We start from the raw sequence: 12,547 nt of genomic DNA, 5'->3' as shown, positions 1-12,547 counted from the left end.
CCCCAACCCCTCTCCCACCCCCTCAACAGGACAGAGGGAGAAAACAGAAGGCGAGCTCATAGGTTGGGCACAACAGACTCCACTGGGGGAAAATGTTTTGTTTTGCCCATGAAAAACGGAGTAGGGTGCTGAGGACAGAGACAAAAGTAAACCCACCTTCCTCCACCGCCTTCTGTCCAGGCTCAAGCCCTTCACTCCCCATTCTTCTGCCTCTGCCCGCCTTGAGCGGCACGGGGGGATGAGGAATGGTGTCTGTAACGCTTCCTCTGCTGCTCCTTCCTCATCACCCTGTTCCCCTGCTCCAGAGTGGGCTCCCTCCCGGGATACAGCCTGCCAGAAAACCTGCTCCGGAGCGGACTCCTCTGACAGGCTGCAGCTCCTGCCAGGAGCCTGCTCCGGCACGGCCCCCCCAGCTGTCGCGGGAATGTCAGCTCTGCCACGGTGCTCCACGGCAGCAGGAGACAACCTGCCTCACTGAGGTCTTCCCACAAGCTGCAGGGGTGTCTTTGCTCCAGCCCCCGGAGCATCTCCTCCCCCTCCTCCTCCGCTGACCCCCGTGGCTGCAGGGCTGTTTCTCTCGCAGCTGCCCTGCTGCACTCTTTGCTCGTTAAACACGCTGACGGAGATGCCCGCAGCTTCGCCTTGGTTTAACTGATGGTCATTGTGCTGAATATTCTGGGGTTTGCTGGTTTTTGGCTGGTTTGGGTTTTTCCCCTCAGGCCAAAGTGTTGAATTTGCATGGTGATACTTTGCACTGCTCAGGAGTAAATACTGTGGTGGTGCTTCCTTCTCCTGGGCTTCCAGGTTCTGATTCATGTGGTTGTGAGTCGCTGGTGGCAGGACCAGGGACTTGCTGGTGGTGGTTTTAATTTGTGCTTGTAATCAGGGAAAAACAAAGTATGATTCCAGAAAACAAAATTCTCTTCGTAAATGCAAATATGCTATTGCTCCCCCAGCTGCCGCACTCCAGTCTGTTGTGTTAGGAGCAGGAGGTGACATTTTTCTCTTACGCAGCTTATTCACCTTGGACAGGCTTTTTCCTGGCTACCAGATCTCTTGTAACGGCCTTCTTCATTTTCTCAGCTACAGTGAGATGTTGGCTTTCACCCTGACTGCCTTCTTGGAGCTCATGGACCATGGTATTGTCTCCTGGGACATGGTCTCCATAACCTTCATCAAACAGGTGAGTTCGGGTCAAGGTGTGCGCGGATGCTGCTGCTTTTCATGCTTTAATGCAGCTTCCAGGAAGAGCAAGGTGATGCCGAGAAGCTGAGCGCTTGGGAGCTCACGCCGCGCCCAGCATTCGGAGCCCGCTCCCCCTTGGTCGTCTCGCTTGCCACCAGGTTTTCTGGGCGGGCACGTGCCGACCTGCTGATCCCTCTGCTTGCAGATCGCAGGGTACGTGAGTCAGCCCATGGTAGACGTCTCCATCCTCCAGCGATCCCTGGCCATTCTGGAAAGCATGGTGCTGAACAGCCAGACCCTCTATCAGAAGATCGCGGAAGAGATCACCGTGGGGCAGCTTATTTCCCATCTGCAGGTGTGAGTGTCCACCCAGCGTGGGGGGGTTTAATCCTTTTAATGAACATCTGCTAATTTGAAAAAACAACCTTTTGCAGTGAAACGCTGCTTGTACGCCGGTACTGGTAGGAGAGCCTACTCCAGCCTCTGGGTTTCTGACACGTTTTTAGAACAATCCTGGGAAAAACGTGCTCTGTGTTCTGGAAGTGCTTAAGCATGGGAGTGTGTCTTGGGCAAAGACATTTTGCTCTAGCAGCTGCACAAGTGTGCTCGGGGTTGGGACCAGACCCGCCTTTTACTAGAACAACTTCCCAAAGGTTTGAATCCAGATGTGTCACCGTCACCTCCCTTTACATTGCCTCCACCAGAATCCAAGACCTCATCGTCTTCTGGCTTTTCTCCTGCATACCAAGGGAGAAAACGATGGTTTTTCTTGCCTTTTTCCTCCCCTCCCCTTCCTCTCTTTCCACATGAACTGACAGGAATATCTGTCTCTTCAGTCTGTTTGCCTAGGTCAGTTCTGCTCTTCCATAAAAAGCATGCGCCTGTTTAACTGGGATGGGCTTTTCCCTCAAGCCCTTTAATTCTGAGGAAAAGCACCATTTGTGAATATGATTAATCAATGAACAAATTGGTTTAACGAATCCCCCTGTGCCTGGGGCGTTTATGCGCGTAAACTTGGGTAGTGGAAAAGTGTCAGCAAGTGCCAGGGAGTAAATGAGCAGGAGAGCAAGGGAGAGAGGGTGGCTCCCGGACCCCCTCCTCGCCTCTGCCCCGAGCATGACGTACTGTGGAATGAAACGCTCCCTTGGTCAGTTGGGGTCAGCTGTCTGAGCTGTGTGTCCCTGCACTGCCTGTAGCGAGACGGCGAGAGCTGGGAACGCAGCTGCAGGGTCAGAAGCGGAGACAGACCTTGAATTCAGGGCAGGCATTGCCCAGCGCCAGCTGAGACCTGACCAGTGCTGCTCTCTGCATCCAGGAACAGCTTCCCAGCAGCCAGGGCAAAGAGAGTTAACTCCTTCCTGACTGAACCCAGCACGTGGTGGAACACCGGTTGGTCCCAACTGACCACACTCCTGCTGTTGTTTGAGCAAAATGTCTTTGTTCAGGACGTGCTCCGGCACTTCCAGAGCATGGGAGGTGGCTGAGGAAAGCAGCGGTGCCGGGGGTGTTGTAGAGAGGGAGCTGGAGAGTGGGTCAGAATTTGCTGGTGTTTGTTTGGAGGGAACACCCTGTACCGGAGAGGACAGGCTTTGGGAGAACAGGAACATGGAAACAGGTCTGAAAGAAAGGAGTGAGGAGACACTCGTTTTGAACCTGTTGGGCTGTGCCAGAAAGCGAGTGGTGTAGTGAAAATGCAGCGAGGCCCGGCAAGGAGGGTAGGAGAGGGGAAGTGGCAGGGTTCAGAGACCTGCAAAGCCTGGAGGCCCCGGAAACCCTGGGGTGATGCACAAACGTTTGCATGCTTGAAGTAGGTCAGGTTGACCCAAGGGAAGATTTGGGAGGGGGCAACAGGGAGAGAATGTGGCTGTTACCCACAGGTATGCTGGGGTAGGTGCCAAAGGGGTGGAAACAGCTGTTTAAACTAAAAGATGTTGTAGTTTTAGATGTTTTGTAAAAGTTTAATTTTATATAGATTTTATAAAAGCTATCCACACACGAATTCGTTAGGTGATGCCCTGGAGTTTCCTCGAGCAGAAGAGCTGCAGGTTCCGCAGAAGCCTCTGTGGAGTAGTACAGCAGGAGACAAAGCTGCATTTGGTATTGCATCGGGATGGGCCGGAAAAGCGTGCCGGGCCTTTGGGAGCTTTTTGAATGGGCCCAGGTGAACGCGCGCCGTGCATGCCGTAGGGACGGACCAGGCAGCCTTCACCTGAGGAAGCTCTTCCCTGGAAACAAGGAAGAGGCACGTGGGCTGGGCCAGCTGTTGGGGCGGGACGGCAGTGCCGTGGAGAGAGGGATGCTTCCCCTCTGTTCCGTGCCGCAGTCTGCAGTGTGACGGGCATCGTGGGGAGAAGCAGACGGTGGTGCTGAGCTGAGCTCTGCTGAGCAGCAGTCTGCCCGCTGATGCACGCTCCCTCCCTTGTTGCAGGCCCTCTGAGGGGTTGGATGGCCTGACAGTGGGTGACCTGAACCCTGCCTGTCGGCTGAAGTGCAGGGTAGCTGTAGGAAGCGTGCTGTGAGTGCAGGCAGAGAGCAAGCCGCGCTGTTCGGTGTCGTCTGTTCTCGTGTGATTCTCCCGTTTTGTTTGTGCAGCTCAAACCAGGAGATTCAGACATACGCCATTGCCCTGATCAACGCCCTCTTCCTGAAGGCACCTGAGGACAAGAGACAGGTTTGTGCTTGCTTTTTTGCTGTAAACCTGACTGATAGTTCCTGGCTGGCTGTTTGTGCCTCAGGAATTGCATTGTCTGGGCAAGGCAGACCTCCAGCTTTGCCAGGAACGTGCGTAGCTCTGTCAGTTGGCAGCATGGGAAGAGTACCGTGCTGTGACAGATGTGTTCTGGAGCAGCACATCAGTGCATAGAAGCTGCTCGGGAGGGAAGCTGAAAGGCCTTCAGAGACAAAAAGGACCCCTGTGTACAGCATGGAAAACCTTTTCAGAGTCAATTCCATATGGGACAGGTAGGCTGGGTAGCGTCCTTGGGTTGTATCTACTTCCTGCAAAAATGCCCCCCTCCCCCGAAAAGGAACCTTTCTGAAGTCGTAGGGGGATATTCCCACTGGCAAATGTGAGGAACAAACACCCGTCCTGCTCTGAGTAACCCCCAGGATCTCGGCCACGTGCAAGATGTGCATATGTCTGTATTGTGTAGCTTTGCTGTGTTAAGCCTTTCTTCTCTAGTGCCCCATTTGTGCCTTATTTCTGGACTCTGAGCTAAATCCTGTCTGCTTCTTTTTGTGCCTTTTTTTGCTTTCTGCCAGCAGGACAAGCTGCTTAACCCTCTAGACCTGCCCATCACTGTAAGTAACTCAAGCCTGGGGGCTGGTCATGCGGAACTGTAGGCATGTGGCTTCTCTCCAGTTAGGCCTCCTCTGTCCCGAAGTGGTGCATACAGGCTCCAGATGAGATGAGGGAGAAGGGCGGGAGGAGGCCTGGGGAGGTGCTTGGATTGTGAGGGGGTGAGGAATCAGTAGCAGGAGAAATCTTGAATGAAGGTGATGGTAAAAGGAAACCGATGCTACAAGTCTCACCAGGAGAACCAGTTGTAAAACTGGAGCCAGTTCTTTAGCAGTCTGGGTCTCCTTAAACCTCCTGCAGCCTGGGTTTGTACCCCAAACCTGCCTTGTGCTAGTGAGAGTTTCACATCTAGCTCCATCCGTCGGAAGGTAGAGCTGTTGGTCTGCGGGGAGCAGTCACAAAACGTAGTGCCAACTGGGGCTGGAGCATGTGTTCTGCTAATCCGTGACTTCTCCCTTTGGGAACGGTACTGGAAGAATGTATTTTGCCCGTGCTGTCTCCAGGGGCATCGCCACACTCGGTAATAGGGTGATTTGGGACCTTCTTTATCTTGAGAGTCTGGTACCTGTTTTTAATTCTCCGGGTGGCACAGAGAACGCTCCGCCTCTGCTGAGGATGCAGGGCCCTGGGGGAAACTCTGGCCTCAGCGCATGTTACCTTGTTTCCAGAGTAGTGGATGTGCTTAACACATGAAAATATGGAAGAATACCCCCTCTGCTGGTAATTTGGCTAAAATACTAAACTTCTTAGTGAAAGATCCCTTGGAATTTTGTTTGTCTTTTTTCTTTTCCCTTGAACACGATCCCCGTGACCACAAACGGCCATGGAGATGATAAGGGACTGGAATTTCTTTTATCTGAGTAGAGGCTGAGAGATCTGGGATCACTCAGCCCGGAGAAGAGAAGGCTCAGGGGAGTTTTCTCAATGTGTATAACTCTGCGATGGAAGGGAATAAAGAAAGGGAGGCCTGGCTCTGCCTCGTGGTGCCCACGGACAGGACGAGAGGCAACGGGCACAGCTTAAACCCATGGAGATTCTGCCTGGACACACAAACAAAGGAAAAATTAGGGTGGTCAGCACTGGAGCAGGTTACCCAGAGAGACTGTGGAGCTTCCATCAGTGGAGGTATTAAAAACCTGCCTGGACAGAGTCCTGTGCAACCTGCCTGTCTGAGGTTGCTTGAACTGAGGGAGTTGGACTAGGTGATCTCAAAGTCTCCTCCAACAGAAACGATTCTGTGATTCCGTGCCCCGGCTGAGCGGCGAAGCGGGCATCAGTGCACTCTCGGCAGAACAGAAATCCTTAGCAGCGGTTAGGCTGTGTGTGCTTGTGCTTCTTACTATGCTGTTGAGAACTGTTGAGTTGTCTCTGTCCTTCCCACTGCTTAGCTGCTTCAGTCACCTGTTAATTCATCCCCAGTACAAATTCCTTCGGCAGAAGGATTGTGTCGCGTGCGAGAGCAAACCCAACAGCCGACCTCCTTCTATTTGCAGTGCTACAGCTCACAAATCATAGTAAAACTAATGGCTCGGAGAGGGGGGTGTTACCTCTGAAACCACGTCCTGCTTCATCTCGATGCTTCTTCGATACCTTCCGCTCAGGCAGCGACTCGTTGGTTGTACCGTGGGCGCTGCTGAACTTGCAGCCGTGATGGCTGGGCTGTCAGCCAGCAAATCTGACTCCTTTGGTTTAGGAGGTTTCTGTCTGGAGCAGAAGTGGCAGTAGGGACTTGAAATGAGGCTAATAGACATATTTTACCAGACTCCTCATAAAGCGTATCAAGAGCAGGGTTGATATGAGCACTTGGAACAGCCTCGGGGTGCTGAGAGCGTGCAGCTGGCTGAGTGCAGTTGTCTCACGCTGCACATCTGCTCCCAGTTCTCCATCTGCACCGCGCAGGAATGGGATGAGACCTTAGACTGGCAGTTCTTTTGGACTTCTTCCAGGTGATGCACTGCCCAACAGATCTTTCTTACCCAAAGGTTTTGCTTATAACAGCAAACTTATGATCATATTCCATCCTGGCATTAGCACTCGTGCCACTCTCCTCGCAGGGGTGGTGAGGTCGCTGGTGTTGTAAGAAGTGCATCTTCACAACTGGCATGCCAGCACCGGTTGGGTTTTGGCAGGTGCACGTGTAACTGGCCGGGACTGATGGCTCGCACAGATGCTTGCTTCTGCTCTGATGGTTGGGAAGCCCTCGTCTGGGGAAGAAAGTGCTGAAGGGAACTGCAAGCTTTCCTTTAAGCATGGGGATTATTGACCCTTTACTTTTGTAAACTGAAGTGCTTCTGCTAAGTGTCCTTAAACTGACTTCTGAACATCTCCTTAGGAACTGAGGCAAGGGAAATTTCAGAGGGATCGTTTTTGAGAGGGAGGAGACCAGAGGACTACATCCTCTAGCCCTTGCTGTCTGGGGTGTATCCCCAGGCACAGGAGGTTGGGACCTCTTGTAGGTGACCATGTCTCTGGGCAGCCCACATTCTGCTCCCATGTCTCCTGATCCTGAAGCATCCTTAGACATCCAGCGGTAATCTACATTTCCTTCTGTCCTTTGACTGCCCCGGTGCTTTCTCCACATTACTGATGTTTTGTGGGGGAGCTGTCAGTGAGTTGTGCCACCCTTGCACCCAACTTGGTGCTTGCTTTGTGGGGAGGTGCCCTGCTAAACTGAGCTCTGTGGTAAAAGCACTTTGTGTGCCAGTGCATCTCCAGTTCATGGGCCTGCACCACGGGGGCTTTTTGTTTATGTTTCACTCACGTTCTTTCATCTGAATTCCATCACAGGAAATGGCTAACGCCTTTGCCCAGAAGCACCTGAGGTCTATAATCCTGAATGTAAGTACATTGCAACGACGGAGCGCTTCCTAATGTTCTCTCCGTAGGGGTTTCCCTGGTGCAGTGTGAATTCTGCCCTCAGGCACTCCCAATAAAGTGACTCCCAATAAAGTCCCAATAAAGCTTTCAGAGGTGAAACTGGAGCCACTTGCTCAGTGTTGAGATGATGGGATTGATGGGATGCCTCTTGCGCTGTCCCAGAGCATTATCATTGTGCTGCTGATGGAATGTGGTGGTTAAACAGCTGAGTCTTGTACCCAGAGATGTCCTTGCAGCCTGGCCTACGCCTGCAGTTAACACCTCGGGTTCTGTTCTCATTTCACGTCTACCCTGTCCTTTGCTCTGCAGCATGTGATCAGAGGAAACCGCCCGATTAAGACGGAAATGGCACATCAGCTGTATGTGCTACAAGTCCTGACCTTTAACCTCCTGGAAGAGAGGATGATGACCAAGATGGATCCCAATGATCAGGTGACTGTGAGAGCTCAGTAAGGTCTGACAGGGTGGGGTGTAGGAGGGGCCTTATTCCTCAGCTCCTTGGCTCCACTGAGTTTGCGGCAGACAGCTTCATAAGGTTTCAAAACCACCTCTCGCATTGTAGTCCTTGAGGTTAGCGTACGCTCGTGCCTATCCTGCCGTGGGCTGTGGGACTTTGCGAGAGACACGTGGTCACTGGAAGCCACATATTCCCTTCTGGGCCACCGTGATGCCAGACTGACTCCTCCACCCCTGCGGAGGGCACTGCCTCGCAGCATGCAGGAGAGCAGGGCATCCTTAAGGGGTCTGTTGTTCTCAGATGGGGCGTAGTCGTGAGTGAGAGATGCCTTAGCATTATCCGCGTGCCTAACAATCGCCTTTACCCAAGCTTGGGGCAGTTAAAGAAAAATGCAGACAAATACTTTGCTTTACCCAAAAAACTGAAACTTGCCATTTTGAAATGGATTGTCTCGTCAGGAATGTTAATGACCTCTGCCATCTCTAGTCAGAGTGAGCTCTGGAGGTGGGGCTGTGCGCTGTGTGCACACACTGCCTGGCGACTGGTCACGTTACCGTGTCCCTGCCTTCTGTCCTTCAGGCGCAGAGGGACATCATTTTTGAGTTGAGAAGAATTGCGTTCGATGCCGAGTCTGACAGCAGCACCATCCCCGGCGGCGGAACGGAAAAACGCAAAGCCATGTACACCAAGGACTACAAGATGCTGGGATTCACTGTACGCGTCTCGGGAAAGCGTGGGCCGTAAAGCACGGAAGGGCAGTCCCAGTGACCTCTGTCAGAGCTGTGGGGAGATAAGGAGCAGAAATAGCTGCTCGCTATACCATACCTCCGTCTGAGCTGGAGAAGTTCAGCTACACTCAGGCTGCCAGGGAAGATTCGTTACGGGCCTGCTGACAGGTTAAATACCAGGGCTCATTTGGCACGTTTCCTCACCGTACACACCTATTCTGTGAAGAACGTGGAATCAGGCTCTTCTAGAAAGCTCGGATAGTGTTGTCAGCAGGTGTCCAGGGTGACGTCTTGGATAGCTGTGAGGGGGTGCTTAGTGGATGCGCAGTTGTAACAGTCATTCAGAAATGGTTCTCACAGTTTCTTGGAGCTGATTTGTTTGGGTCCTTTCTACACACTCTTTTCACAGAATCACATCAATCCAGCCATGGATTTTACTCAGACTCCTCCGGGAATGCTGGCACTGGACAACATGCTCTACTTGGCCAAGTTTCATCAGGACACCTACATCCGGGTAAGTGAGGCTGCCTGGTCTCGCAGATGCCAACACCTCAGCAGCTCTTCTTAGTGCATCCTCCTCTTGCAGATTGTTCTGGAGAACAGCAGTCGGGAGGATAAGCACGAGTGTCCCTTTGGGCGCAGCGCCATTGAGCTGACCAGGATGCTCTGCGAGATCCTGCAAGTTGGGGAACTCCGTAAGTACCGTTTCCTGCCCCAGCTGTCCAGTTTGCGGGGCTGCTGCGCCTGCTGACGGGCTGGCCAACCATCCTACGTCTGCGCCGCGATCTCGCCCCTGCCGTGGCGGGGCAGGGGGAGCTTGGAGTGGGCTGTCAGTGTCTCGGTGATTCCAGCATCAAAAAGAAAATAAGAAATTCCATTGTGTGTGCTCTGGTTCTCCTGAAAAACTGACACAGATGGGAGGCGTCAACTTCCTGAACCTTCACCAGGGTGCTGTGTGGAAAACAATCCTCTAGGAACCGTTATAAACTTGAGAGACCTCATGTCTCTCTGAGCTCTGAGAGTCTCAAAACAGTATTCTGAGACGAGTGAGCACCGTAAGGAATCCAGCCCAAGGAGAGTGGGCTCGGCTGGCAGCACTCACCTGCGGGGACTAGTACGGAACGGGCCCCTGGGTCGCAGAAGCTTGCACGGTGCAGTGTGGGGGTGGTCGCCATTCCCGGGACAGTCTGTGGGAAGACAAAGCACTGAGCTGCCCTAATCTCCGAGCCCGTACGACTGTTCAGCACAGGTTGCTGTCACTCTTCATAGCTCTTTGCAATATGCTCACGTGGTTGTGTTTTCTGTATCTCCCTGAAGCCAATGAAGGCCGGAATGACTATCACCCTATGTTTTTCACCCATGACCGTGCATTTGAGGAGCTATTTGCCATCTGCATCCAGCTGTTGAACAAGACCTGGAAAGAAATGAGGGCGACAGCAGAAGATTTCAATAAGGTCAGAGTGGAGGAGAGGTATTTTGTAGACCCTTTTGCAGAACAGCACACGTTTAGCCCTCCTGTCTGCTTGGCTCAAGGCTAGGGCGCAGAAGGTGCGACAGGGCATTGATGTGGGCTGCAAAGGAGGATGGTCCAGCTTTTATTTGGTATGGCCTGAGGTCATTCTTTGTTCTTCTGGATCTTCGAAGTCCCTAGTACATTGACAGTCCTGGCCCTGGGTATTCTGTGTTGGTTCTTTGCTGCCACTGAGCTGTGCCCTGGTGCTCTGCTGCCATTAAGCAGTGAGAATGACTTGCTTTTCTCCCTGTCTGACCCCTTCAGGTTATGCAGGTTGTGAGGGAGCAGATCACACGGGCTCTCCCCTCTAAACCAAACTCCTTGGACCAGTTCAAGAGCAAACTGCGCAGCCTGAGCTACTCTGAGATTCTGCGGCTACGCCAGTCTGAGAGAATGAGCCAGGACGACTTCCAGTCGCCACCTATTGTGTAAGTGCTACCAAACCTGGTTGCCTCTGTGCTTGCCGTTATCTCCATTTTCTGCAGATCTCTTCCATGTTTGATTGCCAGGGAGCTGAGAGAGAAAATCCAACCTGAGATCTTGGAGCTGATAAAGCAACAGCGCCTTAACAGGCTTTGTGAGGGAAGTAGCTTCCGAAAAATTGGAAACCGCAGAAGGCAAGGTAAGGTGACTGTGTCTGCTGCATTTCTGCCACGTGAAGAACTGAGGGCAAGTGAGATCCGATGGATTAACCTGGCAGCAGGCGTGTCGCCAGCAAGGAAAGCTGCTTACCTGGGCTGTCTGCGCCAGCCAGTTGCGGGGGATGGAGCGGATGTGCGTTTGTAGGAATCCAGCCATCCCCCCACGAGCAGGAAGCAGAGTGGAGGAGCTCGGGGAGCGGAGGGCTCGGGGGGAGGGTGGCTGTAGGCAGGTGGCTGCAGGACCCGTGTGAACGATCTCGCTCTACTCGATGTGTGTTCCAGAACGGTTTTGGTATTGTCGCCTGGCTCTGAATCACAAGGTGCTGCACTATGGGGATCTGGAAGATAATGCCCAGGGGGAAGTGACCTTTGAATCTCTACAGGAAAAAAGTAAGTGCCAATTACTGCTCTGAGCAGAGTGTCAGTGTTGTGTGCGCTGCTGTCCAGAGGCTGTTGAGAGCACTGTCCTAGGAAAGAGAGAGCGAGCTGTGGCTGAAGCCCTGACTGAGAGGAGATCAGCTCCCGGTCCTTGCCCAAATCCTTTGAGTCTTGGAACTGCTTCGTGTTGGCTGTAACAGCCGGCTGTAAGGATGTTGCGGGTAGTGTGCTCTGGAAAACTGCAGTAGAGCTCCAGGAACAGGAATGCTGCTCAGTTGCAAAGACAAAACAAAGTTCTGTCTTCGTGGGTAGGATTTCTCGTCTGTGAGTTGTACGTTTTCACTGTCAGTTCCAGTTGCAGACATCAAGGCTGTTGTCACCGGGAAGGACTGTCCACACATGAAGGAGAAAAGTGCGCTGAAACAGAACAAGGTAACTGCTCCCTCTCTGCCTGTAACTAATACCCAGCGCAGTAGCGTTGAGGACTCAAAGCCAGCAACAGGAGCAGATGGGCTTCCGTGCTGCAGGTGTATGGTCTCCAAACCCAGCTCCTTCCCCGGCCTGTTCCCAGTGCCCCTTTGTGGTTGCCCAGTCTGGTGGTGCCACAGGCTGGCTGTTGCTCAGCGCAGCGGCTCCTCCCGCTGGGTGGGCAGGCAGAAGGTGTTGTGATGTTCTCTTCGGTCAATGAGATTCTTTTCCATCCAGGAAGTGTTAGAATTGGCCTTCTCGATATTATACGATCCTGATGAGACCTTGAACTTCATTGCACCTAACAAATATGAGGTAAGAAACATGGCAATTAGGCAGTAGAATATAGAGCAATTAACCTCAGAGGTTTAAGAAGGATCAGTTGCTTCTCATGAAAGGCTTGAGCAGGATGTCTCCCGCCAGCTTCACTCTTAGAAAATGTTGCTGCTGCTTAGTGCGGATCTGGGGTGGTGGTTGGTATCTTCCTCTGACAAAGGCTAACCTGCAGCAACTCCCCCTGGTCGGGCCTGCAGCTTCCTTCCCGCCTGGGCAGTCAGTCGTTCCCCGTTCCCCACGACGCTAACGCGCAGGTGGCGTTGCTTGTCCTGCTCTTGCGGCACAACAGCGACTCTTGGCCTTCTCCTGGAGCCGCGGGGTCACGCTTGCCTCTGGCTCCTCGCTTCCGCTGGAACGCTGGGCGCCGGGCTGGGGTGAACTCCCCCCGTGTTTCCTATTGCGGAGCTGTGTAGGCGTCTCTCTGTGCACGGGTGGGAAGATCCCTGATGCCCGGAGCTGTGAATTGTCCCTTTTCCCGCAGTACTGTATCTGGATCGACGGGCTCAATGCTCTCTTGGGGAAGGACATGTGCAGCGAGCTGACCAAAAGCGACCTGGACACCTTGCTGAGCATGGAAATGAAGCTCAGGCTCCTGGACCTGGAGAACATCCAGATCCCCGAGGCGCCGCCCCCCATCCCCAAGGAGCCGAGCAGCTACGACTTCGT

General features: G+C 53.1%; 1 protein-coding gene across 1 annotated transcript in view; it reads left to right on the top strand.

Annotated features, from left to right (window-relative positions):
• ELMO2 (engulfment and cell motility 2) overlaps positions 1-12,542 on the top strand; it is a gene marked incomplete at its 3' end in the record, with an annotated part of 17,006 nt that extends 4,464 nt beyond the window's left edge. The window contains exons 6-20 of the mRNA XM_010158563.1: positions 1,084-1,183; positions 1,391-1,542; positions 3,778-3,856; positions 7,271-7,321; positions 7,670-7,792; positions 8,397-8,531; positions 8,955-9,059; positions 9,132-9,240; positions 9,863-9,999; positions 10,323-10,486; positions 10,568-10,680; positions 10,982-11,089; positions 11,427-11,509; positions 11,783-11,860; positions 12,363-12,542. Coding sequence (XP_010156865.1) covers positions 1,084-1,183; positions 1,391-1,542; positions 3,778-3,856; positions 7,271-7,321; positions 7,670-7,792; positions 8,397-8,531; positions 8,955-9,059; positions 9,132-9,240; positions 9,863-9,999; positions 10,323-10,486; positions 10,568-10,680; positions 10,982-11,089; positions 11,427-11,509; positions 11,783-11,860; positions 12,363-12,542 — 1,717 coding nt within the window. The remainder of the gene's footprint in view (positions 1-1,083; positions 1,184-1,390; positions 1,543-3,777; positions 3,857-7,270; positions 7,322-7,669; positions 7,793-8,396; positions 8,532-8,954; positions 9,060-9,131; positions 9,241-9,862; positions 10,000-10,322; positions 10,487-10,567; positions 10,681-10,981; positions 11,090-11,426; positions 11,510-11,782; positions 11,861-12,362) is intronic.
• Positions 12,543-12,547: the final 5 nt, after the last annotated feature.

Source organism: Eurypyga helias, unplaced genomic scaffold, assembly GCF_000690775.1.
Source record: "Eurypyga helias isolate BGI_N326 unplaced genomic scaffold, ASM69077v1 scaffold36779, whole genome shotgun sequence".
Taxonomy (NCBI): domain Eukaryota; kingdom Metazoa; phylum Chordata; class Aves; order Eurypygiformes; family Eurypygidae; genus Eurypyga; species Eurypyga helias.
This window is presented reverse-complemented; position numbering and strand designations above follow the sequence as displayed.